We start from the raw sequence: 26668 nt of genomic DNA on the forward strand, positions 1-26668 counted from the left end.
AGGACCACTGGTTTGTGTGTGTGGAGCCTGGCCTAGATCCAACCAATCTGAACCTTAGCACATCCTCCTTGACAGGGCAGATGTATGTGTGGCTGACTGAGCAAAGGACTTTCCTAGTCCCAGCAGCCAACACACCATGCACCCAGCTTTTTAGGATCACCTCAAATGCATTATTACAACATCTTTGTATTATTTCAATAATAGCCTTCTTAGTTGGAAAAAAAAAAAAAAAAAAAAAAAAAAACCAGGCCTGCCAAATGCATTCACACATGTGCATATGAAACAGAAGGAAATTAATGTGAAAGGGACACTGAATTTTTCCTGGGGGAAAAAACCAGTGTCAGAGCTAGGGTGAATGTTTCCTGGTTAAAAAAAAAATAAATAAAGACCACAAATAATTTCCATCAGCATGAGAACACAGCAGCCTTTGTACATAATGGCAGCAACAGAATTCGGGCTATTACATAAAAAGCACACGTTGTTTCTCCAAAATAAAACCATTATAGATCTTCTGAGGTCAAACATAATATTCCATTGAAAAAAAAATTTTTAAGTTCTAAAGGACTGAGCAGATAAATTCAGCCATATACTGAGGACATTACATTCTTAAAATTACCACTAGGTGGAACATTTACTGCAATATTTACGGTGAATGCCAGGTTCACCTTGAAATCATGAAGCATGTTTTGAGCTGTCATTATGCCTTTTGTACTATATTAAATTTTTAACCTCAAAAATTTAAAAAAGGAATCTTGTTGTTACCCATAAAGAAACCCAATGCATTCATCCAAGTTGTATTTCTTGGTTCCTAATGACATGAGTTCCATTTACCAAAACTTCTTTTAATTACATATTTTTATCTTCAGGTAAATTTGGTACTATACTTACTTATCCAAAACCCGCTGATCCTCAGGGCTCTTATTTTCATATTCTAAAAGCTCAAGAAAGCTCTGCATATACCTAAAAAAAGAAGAGTTACTGTGTCAGTTACCTACTCAGCATCCATTCTTCCTTTAGGTCTTTCCTAAGAGTAGCCCAAATTTTCATTCAGGTATCCATTCCATGCCTGACCCCAAGGCAGCCCAAGAGCTTTAGGGGAAGCTAATACCACTCTAAGGTCCTGGGCAGCCTCATTTTCCTATGGATAACCTCATTCTTCTTGCCACTAATTATCCAGTAATCCAGGTCTAAGCCTATAACTGCATCTCATTCCCTGGAACACAGAGATTGGCTCAGGGATGGGTATATGCCTCAATTCAGGCCAGTAAAATAAGAGGGAAGACTTGTCAGAGGTCTCTGGGAGGGAAATCAACTTGCTCTGCTTCTGTACAGTATGCTATGCTGATGTAAAGCCTGAAACTGCTGCAGCTATTCTGCCCCCAGGAGGAAATCCAGCCTTAAAATAAAGACAACATCTTGGAAAGCAGGGCCTTGGTAACCTCATGAATCTCTGAATCAAACCAACACTGAAAGCTCATCCTATGACCAGACCTTATAGCTACATGAGCCAATTTATTGTTTTAAGCCAGGTTTCATTTTAATTTCTGCTACTTGCAACCAAATGTATCTTAAATGATACAGCAAGTCTATAGTTTGAGTCCCAAAAAAGTATATACAAACTTTAAGAAGCAGATGTGTGACATTAAAGTGTACTCCAAGAACTTGGAACTAGAAAAAAAGGAAGGATCCTTCTTCGAGGTAAACTAATTTCATCGACATGTAATAGAGAAGACTGCCTCTTAGGCCTTTCAGAAACAGCCTCTAGATTAGGAATGGCTACATATCTCAATCAGGACCAGTACAAGAAACATTGTGTGCAACATGAATATCTAGAGAATACAGAAAAATAGGATTCATAAAGGCATATTATTACAGCAGCTATATCCAGACAGGACTTGTTGAAACTGGTGAGGATTCAGATATTCCCATTACTTAGAGGTGTGGGCCTTAACACATCCTGAAAGAAGTATCCATTTATTCTAATTAGTCTAACAATCAGTTACAAGGAATCCCATTACATAGCTTTGGATAGAAGAGGAGGGCACTCCAGTAACTAAAAATGACTGTTACTCATACAGATACATAAATAGGAATGCCACTTAATTAAGCAGCACCACATGAATTTTGTGACAATGCATTTAATAATAAGGTATGCTCATCCTGAGTATATATATTTTTTAGTCTCTGAACACATAAGGCTATGGATTAGATATTTATAAAACCATCAGGTAAAGTCAACAATCCTCTGGTGACACCCTCTGCCCTGCCACACACAAGCAAAATTTTAATGAGGTATCTCATCCCTTTCAGGGATGGTCCTGTCTGAACAGGATAATTCATTCAATTTTAAAAAGAAAATTCATTCAAAGTTTAAAGAGGAAAGTCCTAAGTAGAGAGAAATCAAAGATTATGCTGAGGTGCCTAGCCTGAAAGTCAAGAGAGCAAGAACAAATTGTGACTGAGGGGAAAGACGCAGGATTCACAGCCTGCTATACATAAGATACGCTTTAAAAAGAAAAGGAAATGACAACTAAATGCAATTCAGGATCCTGAACTGGATTCCAAAATCAGGCAGGAAACTGCTAAAAAGAACAATTATTAGGACAATTAGTAAAATGAGAATAAGTTCTACATATTAGAAAAGACTACTGTATCAATGTTAAGTTTCCCAAATTTGATACTTATACCATGGGTATCTAAATGTCTGTTCTAAGGAAATAAATACTAAAGTATTTAGGGGCAAAGGGGCATGATGTCTATCATTAACCCAAATAGCTCAGGGAGAAAAAACGGTGCGTGTGTATTACGTATATGTGTGTGTGGAAGGATGGATGGATGGATGGATGGAGAGAGTAGAGAAAGACAGAGAAAGAATATGACAGAGAATATGTTTCCAAATGTTAACAATTAGTGAATCTGGGTGAAAGTACACAGGAATTTCTTCTGTTAAATATGAAATTATTTCTAAATAAAATGTTTTTAAAAAAGAAAAAGAAGAAACAACATGCATATGCTTAGAATGGATGTGGAAGAGGAATGGTGAGGAGACAAAGAACAGGTGATACAGTAATTTGAGTCTATTCTTTGCCAGTAATTCACTTTGATGCACCTGAAGTAACTTTTACACCCATTATCAGCAATAGTTAACATCTGTCACTGCCGCCCAAAACAGGAGACTTGAAAGTCATCTAGCCGACCTAAAATCCTCACCACAGCATCCTTCCCCTGCCCTCCGTAGTGATTATATACTTCCCATTAGAACACTTCTCCCTGTTAACTATACCTGTCAATTCGACCCACCCATCAAGGGGCAGTGCAAAAACCACAAGTGACATTTCACCCCCTCCTCTGTGATCCCACAGTACTTTCTCTGTACTTGCTCGAGAGCACTTATCCCACATAGCCTCCCAAACTCCTAGAGTCTAGAGCCATGTCTAATTACCTCAGTTTTCTCCAGTGACTACTACCTTGCTTTTATACTAGACGAGACATGCAAATGTTTCTCAAATATATGCAAATCCTTTTCTAAAAGTGCCCAGGCAGGCTGTCTGCTCTTACTTAAGATCCGCTTTATGTAAGATCTGCTCTTACGTTCTGCCACTCACTGACCTCACCCTATTTACCTAGTGGGTAGTCTAATCACAAATCCAACTTCCTCAATAAATAATATATGCTTTAAGCATCAGAGCTATAACTGATTTAACTTTACCTTATATTCTGTTAAGATTTTTCATACTTTTAATAGGGAAATGAAGCACATCAGATAGCTGATTTTTTTTTTAATCTGAGCTTCCCTTTTAAATGACTGAATATGTTTTAAAAGAGGTACTGCCTTCAAGGAACTTCTTTAAAAGGAAAACAAAAGGAGCAAGACTGAGACTTGATAAAAGCAGCAAACGTCCTCCTACTCAAAGGACTGCTGTTCCTTTACATTTTTTCTGTACTTTCCCATTTCTTAAACAATGAGCATAAATCAAATTTAACCAGAAAAATGAAATTTGAAAAGTCAAGGAAGGGTCTAGCAAAGTTTAGAAATACTTTCATCAAAACAATTTTAAGTTGAACAGTCTGCCATAAAAGAAGCAACTCTTAGTTGCCTGAATAACCCAGCTATGCTGAATGACTCATTCCTAACCAGACAGTACATGTACTTTTACGGAGAACAGTCCCAATGCCAAATATTCAGAGCATTTGTAGGAAGACCCATTTTAAGCCACTATTTACTTACCAACTTTGAACCAATCCTACTGAAGTCCGGTTAAGCAAGTTATCTGGAAGAAGATTCACTTCTCTCATTGTGTTAGCCAGTCGCACAGGAAGCTCCTTTCGTAGAAACATATACGATGTTTTTTCGCATGCATTGTCTCTCCCTATTAAGAGATGAAAAATGTTCCATGATTTTACAATCTCACACAAGTAGTAATGAGGGGCTCCAATGGTAGCACAGTTACTGGTTAGGAAAAGAAAAATAATCCTTCAGTCTCTAGTTAAATTTTTATTCTTTGAAATAACAAGTTTAAGAAAATAATTAGAATTGAAAAATAACATGTATTCCAAGAGGCAACCTTGAAAGCCATTTTTTCTTAACAGAAGTATGTACCTAGTGTTACCAGCAGTAACATAAAAGCGACCTAGGATATAATCCGAATTTGTTTTCAAATAAACACTAAGGGGTAACTGCCAAGTACGAAAGTACTAGTACATGTAAATCCACTCCTATTCCTAGGGGTTCCCCCAAGGCAATGGATCCATTCATTCCACAAACATGCACCTACTGTGTGCCAACTATTTCCTAAAATTTTATTCCAATGTGTATCTTTAGGGACCACAGCTCTACCACTCTGGGAAGTAGCCACAGACCACTTGACTCCAAAGGTGGGGATCTGACTAAGACACAGGACTTGGATATGTCAGAAAAACCAGTTCATGGGAGCACTGAGAAACGGAGAGATCTACTCTTGTTAAGATCAGGGAGTCTTCTGGAAGTTGCCCTGAACTGGTTGTGCATAAAGTTTATGTAAACAGGACACAATGAGAGAAAAGGTACCCAGCCACCTGAATTGGGAAACCCAAGCCCCTTCCTTTGCTACCTTATGGCCAGAGTAGTTCTAGGACTGGTCTTCCCCAGCCCTGTTGTAAACCTTATGATGGCTGGGGGATGAGGGACATGACGGAAAGGACGTGAGCTTTACGGTCAGAAATGTGTTCTGGTCCCATCTTCTCCATATTGAGGCTGTGAAAATTTTGGTAAGCTTCTTAACCTCTCTGAGTCTCAGTTGCCTTATCTGTAAAATGGGGATGAAACTTCAGTTTCTGTAAAGACTAAATGTGAAAAGGTACATGGAGCCTGACACAGAGCAAGTGTTCAATAAACATTAGTTCTTCTTCTGCCCTTAGTGATATTTATGGGTCCATCCCATCTCCCTCACACCTGTACAACCTTCCTGATGCTCCACAGTCCCTGGAGGTCATTCTCAAATGGGTAACATCAGGGCCGGGCCAGGCTCAGAAAGGGAGAAGAAGAGCTCATCTAATAATTTTCCTGTCCACACTCTCCTTATTCTTCCACATGTAATAAAGGCAGCAAATTGGAGAGACAGAGATAAGACACGTTTTTTAACACTTTCAGACAAGTTCTGCTTTACTCCTTTCCTCTCCCCACTGAGCAAGAGTTGAAATAAAGGAGCTCACTCTTGAAAGCCATCTGTAGAAACTTTCTTCACCACTGCTCCGTCTCCCCTTCTCCATTTCCAAAAAACTTAGAATAAAAGATTAAAGTCTTAAACACTCATTTCCATCACTCATTTCTTTCATTCTAAGAGAGTGTACTGAAGGTCTTCAGGAAATCTTGAACAATCATTCTTTCTTCGACTCTTAGCACTTTCACATAATGAATACTTTAATCCACAGAAAACCCACTCCAAGTAAGGGGGGGTGGCATACCCCAGCAATGACCATTCAACACCCACTCTATACACACTCATCTGGCCTTAGCTACTAACATTTAAAATAACTGTGTTTATTTTGCTTCAGGTAATATACACTATCCCCTAACAAGTTCTGTATAATTTTATAGGTGAGATAATAAATGCACTAAAAACGCTGGTATTTTAAAAGAATCTCATAGTGAATCTCGTGATAAAATGAAGGACCTATTATCTAATTTAAAATGTAAATCTAGATGTTCACATACCTTTAATATTTTTAAAGCACAAAAGAAATGCTAAGGTTCTTGCCATGGGAGAAGGGAATTATGGAATGAAGAAGAAGGAGAGCCCTGTGGTGTTGAACGGGAACTGGGAGAACCAGTATGAACTCGTTATTCTAAAAAATTATCTGAGTTTTTTGGGGTAGTGAAAATTTATATGTTTACATTTCTACGTTCACCACAGCATATCAGAAGCAGTAAAATAGAAGCCCAAGGATAGGGTGAAGAGGGAGAATGACGAGAAATGACAGTTGGCTTGTGGAGACGAGATGCCAAGTGTCTGGTCCACCCTCTCTTCTGTGAAACGCAAGGAGCTGGATGGTTTCAGAACGTAAAGATTTTTGGATTTTAGGAAGGTAAAAAGGTATACATACCATATGTTGTATAATAGGGTACATTATATAGACACACTATATCAGGAGTGAAATACGTGAACATTTACAGTAAGAGATAAAGTGTAGCCTCAAGTCAGTTCAGGTCAGGTTTTGCCAGGAAATGAGTTCTGGCATCAAACTCATGAAAAAAAACATTCAATTTTTAGAGCTTTTTGGACTTCAGAATTCAGATAAAGGCTCGTGGCTCTGTAGGACAGTAATGTCAAGGTCTGGTGCTGGAGTTAAGACACAGTTGGGTTTGAATTTCGACTCAAGCACTTACAACCTCTATGAACTTAGGCTAGTTTTTTTTTTAAACACTTCTACACCTCAGTGTAACCATCTATAAAATATAGTACTTATTTTGCAAAAGTAGGGGTGAAAATTGAAATGTGCTTAATATTTAACATTGACAAGTTCTTAAAACTTGGCAGGAAAGGTGCATTAAATAGCTATCCCTAATGGTGATGACAATGATAATCAAGTCTAAGGCCATATGGTAGAAGATGAAATGGTCTAAAAAAAAAAAAAAAAGATGAAATGGTCTGATACTGGTAAGCTCTGAGAGCACAACTGCATTCTACCTCAGTGCAGTCTGTGCTCATGTAACGATTCGACACAATTTAAAAAGGATTAAAGTGTGTTCTGTGTCTCCCCCACTCATTATTTTAAAGTAAAAAGTCTTGGTGCTTGTATTGGGAAACTCTGCACCATATGGAAAACGCAACTACTAGGCAAGATTTCAGATAGCCAAGGTAAATATCAGGAAGCATTTTGTTCTAACCTTCTTGGAGTAGCAGCCTTTTATAAACTAGTATGGGAAAAAAAAACTTTATTTCTTCTGTCTCCATATTCCCATGGCACCTGTTAACAGTGCTTCACATGTGGTAGCTTCTCAATTATTTACTGGAAAGAGAGACAATACGTTTAGAAGTTCATATTTTTTTAAAAGAGTAGCTGGAAAATCTCATTTTTTGTCTATTACATCCTAATTTAGCTTTAGGGACAAATTCTTTGTACTCAGATACCTTAATTACATATCAGCTTAGAAGTGGGATAAGCCTTTTTTAGTTAATTAGTGAGCCTAAAAATAAATACAAAAGGCCAGATTTTTTTAACCTTTCTGTGGCTTTCCTCATTTCTTGTAAGTTTAAAAAAATGTTATCCTATGCATTAATGCCGAATATTGTTTAAATCAAAAGGGCTTTATGTATCACTTTAGCCCAGGTTCTAACATTTTAAAAGTAAATTTACAAAAGAAAAATCTTTTGGTTTTAATGGAATGTTCTCTCAAAAGGGTTCTGGTTTTATAAATCTTCTAACATACTGAGTATTTTCCAGTTATTTGAAATCATTTTTTTTGCACTTACTTGGCTTCTCTACATTCCTTAAGTTTTATTTTCTATTTTTATTCTGCATTTCCCCATATACGTCACCTTATTCAAACTTACCAATTAATTTTTTCTCTAGCATCAATTCAGAAGATAAGATGGCAAAGAGGAAACAGGTAAAAAGGCTTAGAAAATACTGACTTAGTGAATGCAAATAAGTTTCTGACTTAAGCTTACTCATGTATTTCTTCAGTTTTTCTTCCTAATATGATAACCCTTTCTTCCCTTCTGTTTTCTGTTTGTTTTATACTTTGCCCTTTCACTGGAAAGCTGAAGACAATTACTACATTTACCTTGCCTAGAAAGATTACATTCACCAAGACATAGGACGAATAGACTCAGAAATACCAATGACTTTCAATTCAATGCAGCCCTCCTTATGGTGAGACTACAGGATGGCCACTGATAAGGAGCATTCGACTAGCCTTCTGGGAACTAGAGTACACAGATCTGTGATTCTTTATACCTAGTTTCCGTGGTGGCCTCTAATCTATTTTTCAACTAATTTACAGGAAGCAGAAAAAATTATTATTTCTTCAGTTAATGAAGTCACCTGTTAAAAAAACATAATTAAAGCAGAGGGTTGAGGACACATTTCGTATTCTTACCATCAGTAAAGACAACGCCCCCTAAAATGTCAAATCAACTTTGTGGGATATTTGAAGGCTATCTTTGTCCATATCTTACAGCTTTAGCACTTGGTGGGAGGTGGGGGTGTCTTTTGGGGCTGGTAATAATGGGATCAGGGAGTGGAAAAAGGGAGCAATAAATGAAAAAATTATGGAACCCAAAAACCAACAAAATAATCAGCTCATTCTAATAATGCTACTTTTTCTAAATATTGTCAATTAAATGTCTGGCATTAAATAATTTGCAATGTATCTTTCCCATTAATCGTGTTACATGGACAAAATACTATCACTGAGAAAACAGTTTAGGGGTGGCTCTTTGACTTTTTTCCTCCAGTTTTATTTATAAAATGTCAATCTTTTGAAAACGTTGAATTTTAGGAGCCTAAGTAATTAATTCTTGGATTTGCCAGGGCTAAACAATGACTAATTAAATAGTCCCTCAAAAGAAACAACCTGAAATTTGAATATAGTGCTGTCAAATTATTGTGAATGTCCTTCGGAAGAATTTCTTATTGTTCTAGTTTCACTAATACTTTCAAAAGGTTTTACTTCATGTCCACAAGTAGTATTTCACTGCCTCAGAAGTTTGACAGTTTTCTTTACTTTGGGAAAACTTATTACTGAATTTAAAGAGATCAAAATAGGTAGATTTTGGGTCCACCAAACTTGGGGCTGCCTCCACTCTAGGCCAGACCGTGATTTGGTTATTATGAATAATAGTAGGCCAAAAATTTCAGAGGAAAGGAGCTGAAGATTGAGGATTTCACATACATTTTATTCCCGATCAAATGTAATGCCCCAATAAGATCCAGATATTACACTATTTCTTTTAGCCTGTCTATTTTATTACACTCACAGATGCTATGGGCCAGGAATTCAGAAAGGACACAGGAGAGATCGCTTGTCTGGGCCCTCAGATGGGAAAACGCAAAGGCTGGGTAGGGGTAGGGGTGACTAGACCATGGGGCTAGAATCATCTAAAGGCTTCTCCATGCACATGTCTGATGTTTAGGCCACGATTACTCAACATTTAGGATTGCCTACAGGAGCACCTTTGGGCAACCTCACCATTGGCTTGGCTTCCTCACAGCATGGCAGCCTCAGGTTAGTAGGATTCTTACATGGCTTCAGTAATTAAAGTAGAAGCTACGTGGCCTTTTATGACCCAGTCTCAGAAGTCACATGGCTAGTCTGCTTCTGCCACACTCAACTGGTTAAAGCAGCCCCAGTTTGCATAGATTCAAGGGGAAGGAAATTAGACTCCCCCTCTTGAAGGAGAAGTGGCAAGGTCATACTGTAGAAAAGTATTGTCGCATTCATCTTTGAAAAACACAATCTGCAATAAGACATTAATGAGAAGTTGTAAAAGTTGATTTATTTCTCAACTTGTATTTTAAAGCACTCTCCTATTCCCTGAATTTGTTCCCTCTGGGGTCATTTTATTTTGTCTATTTATTTATCTTAGTCTTTCTCTTTCTCATTGTAGGCTGTCCTCAGATGTCTGGTGAACCTTGGTTGATCAGTCAAGTTTGACAGTAAGACTGACTGGGAGCCCTGTGGAACTTCCGGAGGAGTGGCTCCCCAAATACCTGTTTGTATGGGGCTTTTCTGTGGGGTCCTATACCATACCAGCTTCTCTGATTCTTCTTAAACAGCTCATTTAGTGTCTTAAGCGAAGAACCTTTTTGCCTAGGGGTAAATGCCTACTAAAGTTTTGATGGGGGGGTTCAAGGGTGACCGTTCCCTTTGCAGACTTCCTGTTAATGCTTCCATTTTCATTCAGCCAGCACTATCTGTCATTCCTGCTCTTCTAACCACGGTACTGCAGTACTGAGTTGCGAACCCCTCCTGGGCTCTGCTGTACACAGCTGCAGCCTTCTTGGACACAGTGCCTCCTGAGTATCTTCTAGACTTGTGCTGTTCACCATGGACACCATGAGGGGAAATTTGAACATTTTATTTTATAATTATACCAGTGATAAATCCCCCCAAGTGAGAAAACTGTATAGTGGTTGCTAAGAGAATGCTCTTATGCTTAGGACATACCTACTTAAATATCTAGAGATAAAGAGTCATGATGTCTGCAACTTATTCTCAAATGATTCAGCAAAAAAATGTGTGTGTGTGTGTGTGTGTGTGTGTGTGAGTGAGAGAGAGAGAGGGAGAGAGGAAGGGAGGGAAGGAAGGAAAGGGAGGAAGGAGGAAGACAGACTGATGGAGGGGGGCAGAGAGAAAGCAAATATGGCAAAATAACTGGCGACTCTAGATGCATGGTATACATGGGTACTCACTGTGTTACTTTTTAAACTTCTCTGGATGTTTGAAATTTTTCCAAATAAAGGTTTGAGGGGGGAGGCATTGAAAACAATCTAAATATCCAACAATAAGGGAATAGTAAAATAAACTACAATACTTAAATTTATATATGGGGAGACAAGCAGTCATTAAAAAATGGTGTTTTGAAAGAAGCAGTCTTTGAAAAAAAAGTCTTCCTATAACTTACAGCCATTCTATTTTAAAATGCAAAAATCTCAAATAAAACATGCTGTTATATGCAGATCCTTCTAATGTAGTCTGAAACCCATGGCACCCACATGTTATGATTTTTGTCCCTCTGATAGGAAAGGATAAAACTCTTAAGTCATGACACGGTTCTTAATTAAGGTAGGTGGGGGTTACTGAATCCTTCCCTGGAGGACATACACCTGTGCTGAGGGAAAATGAGTAGCGACCACGAGCACCTTGATCCTCTCTTTAGAATTCCTGTTTGCTTGAACTCTGTATCTCCATAAACAGTGAGAACCCTGCTTCTTTGTATCCCAAATAAAACCAAAGAGAGTTATAAATGGATTTCATCACAGTCCCAGAATTTAAGCTCTCTGCTTGGGCAACCTCTCTGCTGTTGCCCCAATTACTGAATTCTATGTCTGGTATTCCTCGGATAACTGAAGATTCCATCAGCACAGTAACTGGCACATTGTAGGTAGTTAAATATTTTCTGATTTGAACTGAAAATTAAAAATATCTAGTAAGTTTAAATATAAACTTATGGTAGCAAATAAAATGCAGGGGTTCACGATAACATTTGCCAGTAAAGGTAAATTCTCTTATGGAGCACTTCATTCTACATATTTGGTTAAGGTTAAACTTAGGGAAGAACCAAAAGTTAAGTAGGAAGGAGAAAATAAAGTAGCAGTAGCAGTCAATACAGTGTGCTGGGCCACCGAATAGAAAGAGTAGCCACAAACATCAGAAATGACATCACAAAGAGAGCTCTGACCAGCCAGACTACGTGCATAGCAATCATAGCCAAGGCCAACACACAGATCCATATCAACCGAAGTCCAGATGGGGGTATAAGATCTAATCCTAAAGTAGACTGGCAAGTAACAGGATGCCTTGTTGTCATGGAAGCAGAAATAGTAAGTAAAGTCACAGTGTACCCATTTTTAAAGTTAACTGAGGCAAAATGTTGAGTTAGCCATTAAAGTGAATGAAGGGAGTCTAAAGTCAGTCAAGCTCAAAGCACAAATGAGCCAAAAGTACTGTGCTTCTTGAAAAATGATTGGTTAATATGACTGAGACCACTGGTCAACAAACTTTACTATAATTAACCTTCAAGTATAAGAGCTCTCTACCCAACTATCCTTCTTAGCAGAAATCAGATTTCATCCAGGAAATGCTGTGTCACTAACTTCCCATAATAAAAACATAACCGACATTTACAGAGCACCTAATATGTGCCATGCATCGTGCTGCACTTTCTCAGTATCAACCCGATGATAACATGCTATCATCTCTATTTCACAGATATGGACACTGAAGCATGGTGACTTGCCCAAGTGCACAATGCTTGTATGTACCAGAAGTTAAGACTAGAGTACTAGTCTGTAATATTTCCAGAGACAATAGGCAGATTAACAAGGGGTGGTCCTTAGAACAAGAACAGTCTAATATTTCACTCTGTAGTAGTTCCAAGAATAAGCTTTTCTTTCACCATCTGAGAATCAGATAAGCTCTAGACATAAAGGACTACCTTGTTTTGATGTAAGTAAATGGAATGGGTATCAACCTGATAGCTCTGAAATTATATGACTAGTCTATATTTGCTACAAAGAATTGTATTAGGGGCAGTGGTATATTATGTTGAATTGAAAAGATCATAGGTTTTAGAGTTCAATCTACCTGAATTTTAAAAGTGATTTCACCCCAAACCTTGTTTAGGCAAGATAGTAAACTTCATTTAAGCTTCAGCTTCTACATCCAAGAAGTGGAAGCATCTACTTCACCTGAATGTTATGAGAATTGCAGCTAAATTGTCCTACTACTCTTTCTGGCAGAGGTGGTACACAAATCCAAGTTCCCTTCACCTCCTAGAAAGAACTATTTCTGGTTCACTTTGGAAGAGGTGGCCAAGACGTTATGTCAACAACTAGCTGATGGTTTGAACAGTCTCTTCTTTACTTATGTCCTCCATTTTCTCTTGTGTAAAACTGGAGAGGCTGGACAGATGATTTCTAAGCTCAAGTTCCCACTAAATGAATCTAAGAGGATATGATTTTAGTTTGTGTCTCTAAACTTTAGTTATTCCTCATACACCCACCATGCCTATTAATGTAGGTTCTGGGACAATTCTGAAGAGCCCTGCTAGGAGTAAAGAGCCAAGGAAGGGAGCATACACATTTACATTTGTTCTATTTTTATTCTTTATCCAGAAAGTCTCTTAAGACACTTTGTAAAAAGGACAACTGGGTTAACACCTCATGCATGCCCAGAAACCTAAAGAAACCTCACCTATCACAAAATCTTTAAGGGAGAGGAAGAAACAGCAGGAAAGCATGCCACAAACCCACAGGATTTATACATTTTGGCTAGCATATATACCCTTATGCATTTGTCCCAGGTTCTCATTTACCTATAAGCTCCTCAAAAGCAACAACTATATCTTGGCATTTTCCTAGGGCTCCTCGGTTTCCACTTCATTCCAAACCCAAAATGTTCAACTAATGCTGAGGACCTCCTAAATTCTTATCTTTGACATCTCACAGACTCTAAGAGATCAAACACAGTGGTTCCTAACTCGGGAAGCACAGTACAATCACCTGTAGGACTAAAAAATTTTAGTGCCTTGACTCCACCACAGAGATGGAATCAACTGGTTTGCATATGGTGCAGGTATCACTCGTTTTAGGAGTTCTCCAGGTGATTCTCATGAGCAGCCAGGCCTGGGAACCACTAACATCTAAAAAAAAATTCAATGGGGGAAAAATCAAAGTACTCCTCAGGCTCAGACAGTGGCTATTAAGCACACAAAACTTTTCTATTTACCCATCTATTTTTAGTCTCTATTTTCAGATTTCAGCTTTGTTCCAGCCTCAGGAAACTGACCACAAACATCATCATTCTATAAGAGACTTTTCAGCATTATCAACTACCTTTTTTTGTCCTTTCTCCTTTAGATGCTCTTAGATGGGGAAGATAAAAACTGCTGAACAAATTCATGAAGGAAATGACTGAGCTTTAGGATGTGGTAACTCCTGACAAGCAATGACAGTACACTTGTTGATCCCTGCCCCCAGTTTGTTTTGTTCACACACTACACACAACCCCTTACCCACTTTCTCAGCAAGAGTGAGGTTTCAACCCAGAGACCTGGTTTTACTGCCTACTACATGTAGGTAATTTCCTTACTTGCTCTAAACTTCAGTTTCCTAATTTGTGAAGTGGACATGAGTGGTGTGACAATTAAATGATACCATATCTTACACCAAGTGCAGGTAAGTACTCAGTAAATGCTAGGTGAATTGACTCGTTTTCAGTTTCCATATGGAGTTCATTTTCATTTCCTTCTTGAACAGCTTTACTGAAGCCAAGCTCAGGTAAAAGAAGCTAGAACATGAGTTCCTAGGCTAGAGATGAGATGGTGGAAAATATGCAAAGAGCACAAAGCACAAGAAGCAGTACCCTTGTGTATTGTAGGGCAGTTTCTAGAGAACAGGAGACAGAGAGCCAAACAGCTTTTTCCGGGGCGGGGCGGGGGCGGCTGTTACCAAGAAAGTGCTCACTTGAGCACATTACTTGACCAATATAGAAATACTCAAACAGCAATTACTGCTTTGCTTTCTATTTCATCTCAGAATCAGGAGAAATTAACCAAATTTCTACAAAGTCCAAAGTCAGGTATTAAGAAATATCTGCTACCAAGCTTAAGACAACCTTGTACTCTACCAGAAGATATCCAAGAAAAGGTTCAGACAGAAGCTTGAATATACTCTGGCCTATGAAAATGTCAATTGTTGGAAATAGATATGTCTACTACAAATTTAAAGGGCCCTAATGTTTTCTGGCCAACGACACATGGGAAAATATCTCATCCCATGGTGTGGGAAAATAGTAGAGATCTATTCAGCAATTTATTCTCAAAAAATGAAAATATTATTTACTGCTCTCCACGCACTGTAACCCTGGTACAACTCAAACAGTTGACTGGAATCACAGGTCAAGTCTAAGAATGAAAACACAGTCATGACTGTTTCGGTGATGCTTGGGGAGATAATATACTGAGTTAGAGCTCTGAATGTTATTACTGAGTGAATATAAATATCAACCTGTGTAAACTTAACAGTTTGCGGTAAATTTTTGTGCCATTTATTTATGGCAGACAGTATAATCTCAGAGTAAAGATGAGACACTGACCAAGAATGCAGTTCTCCCTGAAAGATATGAAAGAGACCCACTGTGTATCACCATCAAACCCGCCTCTGTCACAAAGGGAAGTATGGAGGTAAACTAGTCCTCCTTGCCATAAAAGTGAAATTGGCTAACCCGAAGATGCTGCAACCTGTGATATGACAGTTTGCGTGACAAAGATGGAAAGCCTCTGAGCACTGGCAACTCATCCACAGTCCCCTCAGCACATTTTATAGAAGTTGACTAATTTATCAAGAAGTGGGCAAAAAAAAAAAGCAGTTTTTTTAAAATTTTAAAGTAATAAGGAACTGTCCAACACCAAATTTCAACAAAAATTGCAAAGCAAAAGGTAACAAAAGATATTCAACTAAAATAGGAAGAGTTTTCCTATTGAATAGAGTCCACAAATCTACTCTGTGAACACAATGTATGATAAACCAGAAACAACAACACAGAAAGATTTGAAGTCTTAATAACCGTTGCACAATCAGACAGCAGAAAAGAACAAAAGTGAGTTAACTACAAAACTCACATCAGAAACAGCAATAAATTCCAGACAGATTTAATCACAATTTACAAACTCTGCTCTTGGTGATAAATCTAAGATAAAAGACAGCACTGCGAATAATATAGGTGATACCAAACATATAAAAGCTCAGACTGTGCACTAAATAAAAGGGAAACCAACGTACAGTATTAGCATATGTAAACATATGGGCATAAACTGGAAGGACTATCACAAAAGATGGACGGTAAAATTACAGAGATATTCTTTCCAGATGTCTTTAATTTTATAGTTTGATAATTACTTTACCAAAGAAGGGAACAAAGTGGAAACAATATTACACAGCACAATAGCTTAATATACAAAATATACACAAAGAATTTATTCAAATAATTAAACACCAGATTCCAATCACTAAATGGTCAAAGGCACTTTACAACCAACAAAAAGCAGAGAATAAAACTATGGGGGGGGCAGGGGGAGGGACTTTTCGCTTCTGTTACCTATTATAGAATTAAAATCGTTAAACCTCATCTTGGCAGGGCTGTGGGGAAACAAGGTGTACACTTACACTTTGCTGACAGCCCTGTAAATTAAAGCTAGAAAATCCCCCCAAAGCCTTTCACATGGTAATTCCACTTAGGGGCCTATACTCTACAGGTAAACCATCAAGTACCTGGGAAAGTCTCAGCTATCCCCAATGTAACATTCCAGAGAGCCAAGGTTTAGTGTTGCTAGCACACAGGAGAAACAGAGCTTTAACAATTAAATGCAAATTAAGAGTGATCACTGTCCACTTCTTTAAACAGGGAACTAAACTATCTTAGAGTAGGGGTCAGCAAACTTTTCTCTAACGTGCCAGATGGTGACTATTTTAGGCTTTGCAGGCCACATAATCTCTGTGGCAACTACTCATCTCTGCTGTTGCGGAGAGACAGAGGCCACCGACAATATGTAACCAAAGAGGGGTGGCTGTGTGCAAATAAAGTAAATGATTTGTCTTATATCACAGTATTGCTAAAATAAGAGGATTTTCCCGACTCCAAAATCAGATTATCACAGAAGCAAAAAAAAAAAAAAATTTTAATGCCCATACAATATAAGGACAAGGAGAAGCCATGATATTTTGACTCCACCAAGTAACAAAAAATAAGGTTTCCCAAATCTTGGCACAGTCTGTTCAATTTTCCAAAAGCTTAATGAAAGGAAACCACCCAGCCATCAATAGATCAGAAAATGTGGCTGTCTCCCCTTCAAAAGCACAAAAAACTTATTCAAGTGCTGCAAAGACAATGAAGCAGAAGCTACACTTTTAATGCCTCAGAGCAGCCCTAGAGCCACCCCAGAGCCTGATAAATCAAGTTATGTTGAATCCAGCCCAATCAGATCTTAAAGGCCCAAAAGGCTAATTTCTTTCTTTAAATATTGATCAAGATGCAGTAAGCCAAATTAGTTATCTATACCCAAATTGTTCTTTTCCCCTTTAATTCTGAATATTTCACTGCAAACAGGTTAGTCTAATTCTTGGCAATACCTTATATAGAAAAACCTTACTGCTTACAAAAGGAAAGGTGTGTCATGTACATACATAAAGGTAAAAAATAAACATACTCAGAAAGCAATTGTTTTCCCTTTTTCCCAGTCATAGTTTAAAGAAAACTTTTCATCTTTTCCAGGAACAAAACCATCGTTCTCCCCAGTAGTAATTAAGCTTCAGCGAGCAAAATGACTTTAAAAAAACAAACTTTGCAAAGAGCAGTCATTTGGAACCAAAGTCAACTTCTCAGTGGATACTGGAAACTTAAGATACTTTCTAAAATAAAAGAGAAGGTAGCTGGACCCTTAAAACTCTAGACTAGTAGAAGCAGGGAAACCGGCTACTGCCTTCTAATAGCTAAAGGCTCCAAGGTTCACAAACAGAGGCTGTGTGATTATGGTAGAAATCAAAACAGGTTCTGTGAAAAGGCAGTGTGGTTGCCAGATAACCTGCTTACTGATTGGTTTGTTTGGGAGATACTATATTTAAATGTGGGGATATTGTGGGAGTTTAAACTTCTATAACAACTGACTAAATTGACATAATGCTTAATAACCTTTACTTGGGGTCAGGCATGCCATCAGCCATTAACATTTATGGAGACCCTACTCCATGCAGACAGCATCAAACTAAACTGAGGAAACCAAGGGAGGTTTCAAAGAAGAGGTAAGCACTGACCTCTGGAAAGAGACAATTTGGAATAAAATAAAATGCGGCAGGACCAAATATAAGTGCAGCTGTGCAAAAGACAAGAGCAAAGTAACTGGGAAATAAAACATATGGGAAATAAATCTGCAGGGAGGGGATAAACATGGTAAATGAAGGAGTCAGAATTGACGAGGGTAAGAATGAAAGATGATAAGCAAGTCCAAATGGAAATATGAATCATTTCCTACCAACTCATTGAACATTCAGAAAGTTCTATCTTTAATTTATCTAGGAATGCTCCAAATTCTCCTTTCCTTGTATCACTATTACAATTTTCAATTCAAAACAACTAAAGAGAAAGAACTCAAAATTTTGCAAATATACAAGGATCACCATAACATTAACCACCATTCAAAGATAATAAATTGGTCCAAAAAACCAGAGTAACAGGTATAGAGAAATAAGCGGAGCAAGACATGTAAAAGTTATATTAAGAAATTAAAGTAAATCAACAAATATTTATTCTGAACACTGAAAGGCAATGTTTCCATTGTCCTAGTAAGGAATTAATATATACTATTTAAAGCTGTGTCATCCAATAGAAATTTAATACAAGCCACAAAAGTAATTTCAAATTTTATAGCAACCATATGAACATGAAATAGAAGGTGAAATTAATATTGATATTTTATTTAACCCAACATATCTAAAATGTTACATTTTGACATGTAGTCAATATTAAAAAGTATTAGGATATTTTACCTTTTCATACTAAGTCTTCAAAATCCAGTGTGCATTTTATACTTACAGCATCTCTCCATTTGGAAGCTAAATCTCCACCAGACAAAAATGACCTGTAATGAGGTTTCATAAAATTTACAGTTGATTATGTAGATTCACAAACCCAAATTGTTCTAAACATACTTAGAAGTTTTCCAATGAACTGAATCGAGGATCAGTTTTAAATTTAAATTAAATCAATTCAGTTTCTCAGCCACACCACTCTCATTTCAAGTGCTCACTAGGCACAGGTGGCTAGTGGCAACTATGCTAGACAAAAAAGTCTAAAGAAACAAAGTAATAATTATAAAGATAACCACTGGAACAAAAATTCAAACCTATGTATTAAAAGAAATATGTAAGAACAAAGCAAATGCACAATACGGTAGAAAATTTTAAGGTATTAAAAACAGAGGAAAATAAAATTACAGATTTTATCATTACAGATGATGATAGATCTGTCATATCAATAAAGATAAACAGGTTCAACTTATCACATAAAAGAAAAAGACTGATTCACAAAGAGAAACCCAAGTGTTGGGGATTGAATCATGTCCCCCATGAAAGGCATGTCCAGGTCCCAACCCCTGGTCCTTCTGAGTGTGAACCCATATGTAAGCAGAATCTTTGAAGATGTTATTAGTTAAGGTGCCCAAACTGAATGAGGGTGGGCCTTAATCAAATATGGCTTACAAGCAAAGGAAACTGGACACAGAAAGAGAAGTCACAGGGAGCAGCCAGAAGCTGGAAATCAACAGAACACGGAAGAGAAAGGAGAAGACACCACTATGTGCACTGCCATGTGATGCAAAAGCTGAGGAACCCCAAAGATTGCCTGCCAGCCAGAAGATAACTGCAACTGTGAGCTGATAAATGGCTGTTGTTAAGCTGCTAAAACAAATACACATTTGTTTTAGCAGCTCAAGCAACTTGGAAACCAATACATCAACTTTACACTACTTTTGCAGACATTTTTAAAGCAAATTGATACAGGAAGACTGAAAAATAAAAGGATGGCAATGTTATAACAGCAAATGCAAAGAAGAAAACAGGGATCTAGGCCATAATATCAAATAAGATTGAATCCAGACCAAAAAGCATTAAACAAGTAAACAGGTAACACTCTATAATGCTAAAGGGTACATCTCACAATGAGGATATGATAATAATGAAATCTAAGCATCAACATCGCATTAGCAGCCATAAAGCAAAAACAAGAGACATATGGTGTAATACAATCATATTAGGAGACTAACTTTCCCAGGACACAGCAGATCAAGAGGATGAAAAAAAGTAAAGGTATAGAAAAACCAAACAATAATTAATACAATAGATCTTATATATCAAACTCTGTAACCTGAGATGAGAGCATATACCCTCTTTTGCTGACCATGGGAACATTCACAAGATATGACCATATAGTGCACTAAGAATACATCTATTAAAAAATAATAATCCAGACATTTTCCGATCACAATGCAACAAAATCAGACATAAATAAAATCAAAATGCAGAAAACACACTGGAAATTTTAAGTCTCTCAAACAACTCAGTTCATAGAAGAATAAAAATCTGAAGATGCAGAATAGCAGGGGAGGGGAGGATCAAATAGTACACATTAGCTGCTAAAGCAGTGCTCAGCATGGAAACTGTAGCCTCAAATACTAAACTAAACAAAAAAGAAAAAGAAATTAAGTATCCAATTCAAAAACTTGAATAACAACAAAATAAACATGAGGAGCAATTAAAGAGACAATGACAATTCAATGCAATACATGATCCTGGATGGGCTCTAACAAGGGAGAAGAGAAGGCTCAAAAGGACCTTATTGGAATGTATTTTTAAAACTGGAATCTAGACTGTAAACTTTATATCAGTGTTACATTTCTTGAAGTTGATAATTGCATTTAAGATGAATACATAAGTGAATATCCTCATTCTTATGAAAGGTACACGGCAGTATTAACTGTTCAAGGAACATGATGTATACAACCTATACTCAAGTGTTCAGACAATGGATTGGTAAACAGATGAAGAGACAGATGGATTGACTGATGTAGATAGAATGATACGGTAAATGTGAAAAATGGAGCTGGGTATCTGGGGAGATAGGAGTATGTATGCAGGAGTTCTCTGTATGAGGTTTGTACTGTTTTTCTAACTGTCCTATAAATTTTAAAGTATTTCAAAATTAAAAGTTTAAAATTTTAAATAAATAAGCCTGTGATATCAGAGGGAATAAAATAAAAGCAGAAATTAATGAACTGGAAAACAAAGGCATACAACTAATAAATTCAACCATTAAACCATCAGCTAACCTAATCAACCTGGGGTGGGGAGAGGGTGGGAGCACAAATACAAAAATAAGAAATAAAGCAGAAATAACCACAAAGTAAATGAAGACTAAGAAACTACTAACTCATGCAAATTGTCTTAAACACTCAATAATTAGGTTAATTTCCTAAAAACTCTATACAGATCAATACCACAGAATAGAGAAAGCTGTCAAAGAACAATATTCCCAAAAGGTTTCATAGTGGAATTCTACTAAACCTTTAAAGAACAGAAAATTCAAAAGATAAATTGGTCTTAGCATAGAAAAAGAAATTATTTACTTTTCTGAAACATGCATGACATTGCTAAGAAAACTGAACAAGACTGCATATACACATATCTACAGACATTACCACACAGATATCAAAATAATGAACCCTAACTTGCCCTTATGAAGCTTGTTACTGCAAAGGAGAGTCTAAACTCGCATGTAATGGTGCCTAAGAGTCTCCCCCTGAGTACCTCTTTGTTGCTCAGATGTGGCCCTCTCTCTCTCTAACTGAGTCATCTCGACAGGTGAACTCGCTGCCCTCCCCACTACGTGGGACCCGACTCCCAGGGGTGTAAATCTCCCTGGCAATGCAGAGTATGACTCCGGGGGATGAATGTGGACCCGGCATCGTGGGACTGAGAGTATCTTCTTGACCAAAAGGGGGATGCAAAATGATTTGAGATTTCAAATGGAGTCGAGAGGTCACTCTGGTGGACATTCTTATGCACTATATATATAACACCTCTTAGGTTTTAATGTATTGGAATAGCTAGAAGTAAATACCTGAAACTACCAAACTCCAACCCAGCAGTCTGGACTCCTGAAGATAATTATATAATAATGTAGATTACAAGGGGTGACAGTGTGATTGTGAAGACCTTGTGAATCACACCCCCTTTATCTAGTGTATGGATGAGTAGAAAAATGGGGATAAAAACTAAAGGACAAATGGGGTGGGATGGGGGGATGATTTGGGTGTTCTTTTTTCACTTTTATTTTTTATTCTTGTTCTGGTTCTTTCTGATGTAAGGAAAATGTTCAGAGATAGACTGTGGTGATGAACGCATAACTATGTTATCATACTGTGGACAGTGGATTGTATACCATGGATGACTGTATGGTGTGTGAATGTATTTTAATAAAACTGAATTTAGTAATAAATAAATAAATAAATGCATACATAAATACATAAATAAATAAAAAATAATGAACCCTAGAGTTCATCATACTATCCTCTCTACTTCTGTATATGTTTAAATTCTCCATAAAAAAAGCTAAAATAAAAAAATACTCAAAGGGAAAAGAAAATTCTATCCAGCTACCATTTTTCACCCATCAAAAGTCTGACGACAGTACTGAGAGTGGAGGTACTCTCAAAAACATCTAGTCAATGTAGTTATTTTGGATTATTTGTTTTTCTTATTCCTTTGTTCAGATATGGTTTATTAATTTTCTTGGGGTATGGTAGGAACATGTTGGAAGCAAAGTAGTTATTGTAGGTTATTTGTTTTTCTTAATCCTTTGTTTTGTTTGAAATGTTGTGGGGGGGTTGTTTGTTTTAATTTTTCAATAAAGTTAAAAAAATTAAAAAAATAAAAACAAACAAAAAAGTCTAGCGGGAGGGTAAACAGGCAACCTCTATGGAAAGCAATTCCACAATGTTTACCAAAATTACAAATGACATACCTTTTGACATACTATATTTAAAAATTTTTCTCATATATACTCACATATGCATGAAATGAAAATGCACATAATAATGCACTGCAGCAACCGTTGTAATAGCAGAGATTGGAAACAACCTACTAGCCATTAATAGGAAATTGGCCAATAAATTATAGTATGCCCATATAACCAAATTCCCAAGAGCCATAAAAATAAAAAAGGTAGCTCTACAGGTAAAGGTATGGAAAGCTCTCTAACATATTAAGTAAAAAAGCAAAGTACAGACAAAGGTATAATAAGCTACTGTTAATGCCAGAAAAAAAAAAGGTGACTAGTAAATAGAAATAGGAAGGCTTTAGCTCTGTGTCCTTTTGTACCTTTTGAATTTTGAACCATGTGACTATAATCTCAGACCAAAAAAAAAAAATCTCATTTTAAAAAAGCCCACCCTTAGGCATGCACCATTGACATTATAAACTAATAATCCATTGAGCACACTTACTATCCCCTGTGTGGAAGGCCGTATTTCAAACAAGGATTGAGTTCAAGAAACTATTTTAAAGAGCATAGAGAAATAGGGCACACAGAGGATCTAGATTCAGATCATCAAATTAAGGGTTCCCCACCTGGTTATGCTGCTTTAGAATACCTGAGGATCTTCAAAAAATATCAATACCCTGCATCCCAACCCAGACTGTTTACATCAGAAACTCAGAGAATGGGGCCCAGGCATGAAAACCAGTGGTCTACATGCTTTAAAACTGGTTCACAACAGGGGTGATTTCACCCCCAAGGGGACATATGACAATGACTGGAGACATGTTTGGTTGTCACAACTAGGTGGTGAGGTGCAACTAGCATCTAGTAGGTAGAGGACAGGGATGCTACAAAACATCCTAAAAGGCACAGGACAGTCTCCCACAACAAAGGATTATCTGGCCCATATAACGTCAATAGTGCTGAAGTCATTAAAATAAAATCACTGCTTCAGAAGTAACTTACCAGTTTTATCCTTCCATCTAAAACAAGGGAGGAAAATCTTCTTATTTACTATAGTGGGATATCATTAGTATAATGAAGCTATTTTACTGGCCGTAGAAACTTCAATTTGTTCGTTGATATGGTTATAACAAATACTATAAACATTAAAAATTCCGTGTATTTTTCTTTCTCTGGTCCCTGTCTAGTTAGTCTAGCCAAAAATTTATATCCTGTTTGTAAAGTAACCAGAGAGAAAGTCATAAAGTTCACCACCTGGCAGCCTGTGGGTCAAAGTGGCCTATCCATCTATTTTGTTGGAGCCACAGGTCTTTAAAAATATACTGAATTGATGCCCATCAGCTGCAGCTGAGGAGTGGGTGCCCTTTTGGAAGCAGCATAGACCCAGGGAGTTTTCACAATCCCCACCTGGCCAGCTTCATTTACTCATTTTGCTGCTCCCCACCTGGTCCTTTAAGCATTTGGGTTGGTCCTCCCCAGCAGCGCACCATCATAAAGGGGCAGACAGCCTCTTTACTCCTCTCTTCCTCCTCACCTTCAAAACATCCCCACGTCCACTCTCAAATTCCCACATCAGTTGCCAAAACAGAATTTTCTCAAAAGAGAGAGGAACTGAGAGAAAGGGAGAGGTAGAGATGACAATTCCCTTGTTTTAAGTGTCTTGTCATTAAAGATAAGCTGGTTGCCACCTGATTCATCTCTGAGTGCTACACACCAGGCTTGTGATTCCTAGCCAATTCCACTATAATTATATGTAGCTCTTCTGTGAGCTTCCTTATAAGGAAAACACTTATATTATTTTTCTCCCATTATCCTAGATTGGTGTATCCCTCCAACCCTCCCAAAATAGATCAGAAGCCTTTTATGGGAAATATCTATCAAAAGATTTGGTCGATGGGAAAAAAAAAAAGTCATCCCCTTTCCTTTGAAATTACAATCATATAGTTTGAGAGCTGTACTTTAGACATTACCAGATATACCCCATACATTTTACTAAAGAGGAAGATTAGCTCCAGTGAGGTAGTCACTTGTCCAAGGTCACACCATGAGTTAGTGGCAGAGCCAGAATTAGAACATTTGTTTCCAGATACTAATCCCATAGGTTTTCCATGATAACACTATCCCCCTGCTGTGGTTTTCCTACTCAACTAACATCCTTGCCAAGACACCTATTAACATGGATAGACATTAGCTGCTATAGAAACAACCCAACATTCATCCAAGCTATTAGAGCTATCACTTCCAGTTTGAGGGTGGAAAGCAGGAACTAGGAGTTTCTGGGTTCCCTTTGTTTCTTTTATAGTCAAATAACCTGTCTCAGTTTACCCTAATGAAAGGTTGGTGGTACCTTCAGCATCTTCTCCAAAACCATAAATTAGAGATGGAAAACATGCCTATTTATAGCAACTGCGACATTTTCCTTCTAAACTCTGAAGCCAGGAGCTGCCTCAAACCTCTAAAATTCTCACAAATTGACAGGAATGGTAGAGTAAAACTATTGAAAAGCTTTTGGGAGCGAACTTTAAGATGCAAAGATCAACATTTCTTTGAACTTTTTCTCTCATCATTCTCAGGCAAACTGGTTTCTTAAAACTGAATTTGGTCTCAACTTTTGATTTTTGAAAGTATGGACATCACATTTTGCATATCAGGCCTTTCCCAAATATTCTACCTACTCCACCCTCAAGTTTTTATGCCCAGTTGACACCATCCCTTGATATTTACATAAATTAATTAATTAAATAGCCGCCCCCATTATTTTCCCTTGAGAGCTTAGAATATCTTTGTTGCTCGGTTTGATTTTCCCTCTGGGACGCCAAGCTCCATTCTGAGACCTGGGTGGGCACTTCTGTTTTACTTTCAGGTGCTTCACAGCCAGCTCCCTCGCATTCAGCACTTCGCCCCATGGCCGAAACGGCACCACTTGGGCAAACGGTCTGGTTAACAGGATCCATTCCCCTCGCAGTTAGGCCTCAGGTAGGTTAGATCAGGTGTTCTGAGCTCCCACCTTAATCCGTGGTAGTGACCCACCAGCCCACCCGATGGGGGAGAAGGTGAGTGGTGCACAAAATATGAGAGGCACGACGAAACGACTGGCAACGAGGCCGGGTTGTGAGGGACCCTGGTTTGACGGTACCAGCCCTCACGTCCGCTCTTCCCCAGCACCTAAAGGCGCTCGCCGTTGAAGACAACAGTTCGAGTACCGCCGCTCTAGTCACACAGCAGACACCTCCGAGAAGGGACAAAATGTCATTACATAATTTATTCGACTTCCAGGCATTTCTAAACAGCTCTTACCCAACCAAAATTATCTATATATGAAAACAGTAAAAAGCTACCCACATTCCGCTCCCAAATTTTGAGGGCGGTGATGTTTGTCAGGTACATTTAAGCCAACGAAGGCAGGTTTGGGGCGTCCCGCCCAGAATCGAGGGTTCTGGGACGGTTCTCCAGTTAACCCCCTGGCCAGGTGTGGGGGTGCCAGACCCTCCCCCCCCGCTCCCCGCAATCCAAGCCCCCGGAAGAGACCCCATCCCCCGGCATCCCCGAGTCCCGTCCGCGTTTCCCAAGGACTTTGCCCCGCGGCTGCGGAGCCCCACGGAGCGGCCCAGAGGACGGCGGCCCCGCGCCCTGGCCGGCCGACCTGCCCTGGGGCCCGGCACTCACCAAAGTCCAGGAACTGCTTGATGGAGAGCGGCGACGGCGAGAAGCGCGAGTAGCGTTCGATCTGCTTTGGCACCGGCTGCTTCAGCAGCCAATGGAACAGTCGCATCCTCGCTGGGGCAACTCACAGACCCGCCGAGACGTCCGGGCGGCCTCCGAGTGTCAAGGCAGCCGAGTGGCGCGGGTCAGGCACGTTAGCCAGGCGCGCAGCCCGGCCTGAGCCTTGGCCTCAGCCGCAGCCGCAGCCTT

The 26668-nt window shown here is 38.4% G+C and overlaps 1 protein-coding gene across 1 annotated transcript; it reads right to left on the bottom strand.

Moving 5' to 3' along the window:
- Positions 1 to 467: 467 nt before the first annotated feature.
- Positions 468 to 26668, bottom strand: LOC119524986 (pyruvate dehydrogenase (acetyl-transferring) kinase isozyme 3, mitochondrial-like). Its single transcript, XM_037823697.1, has 3 exons — positions 26423 to 26668; positions 4229 to 4370; positions 468 to 960 (listed from the first exon to the last, which is right to left on the bottom strand). The coding sequence occupies exons 1-3, from the start codon at positions 26526 to 26528 to the stop codon at positions 885 to 887; spliced, it is 324 nt and encodes a 107-aa protein (XP_037679625.1). The 5' UTR covers positions 26529 to 26668; the 3' UTR covers positions 468 to 884.

The sequence above is a fragment of the Choloepus didactylus genome, assembly GCF_015220235.1.
Source record: "Choloepus didactylus isolate mChoDid1 chromosome 23 unlocalized genomic scaffold, mChoDid1.pri SUPER_23_unloc14, whole genome shotgun sequence".
Taxonomy (NCBI): domain Eukaryota; kingdom Metazoa; phylum Chordata; class Mammalia; order Pilosa; family Megalonychidae; genus Choloepus; species Choloepus didactylus.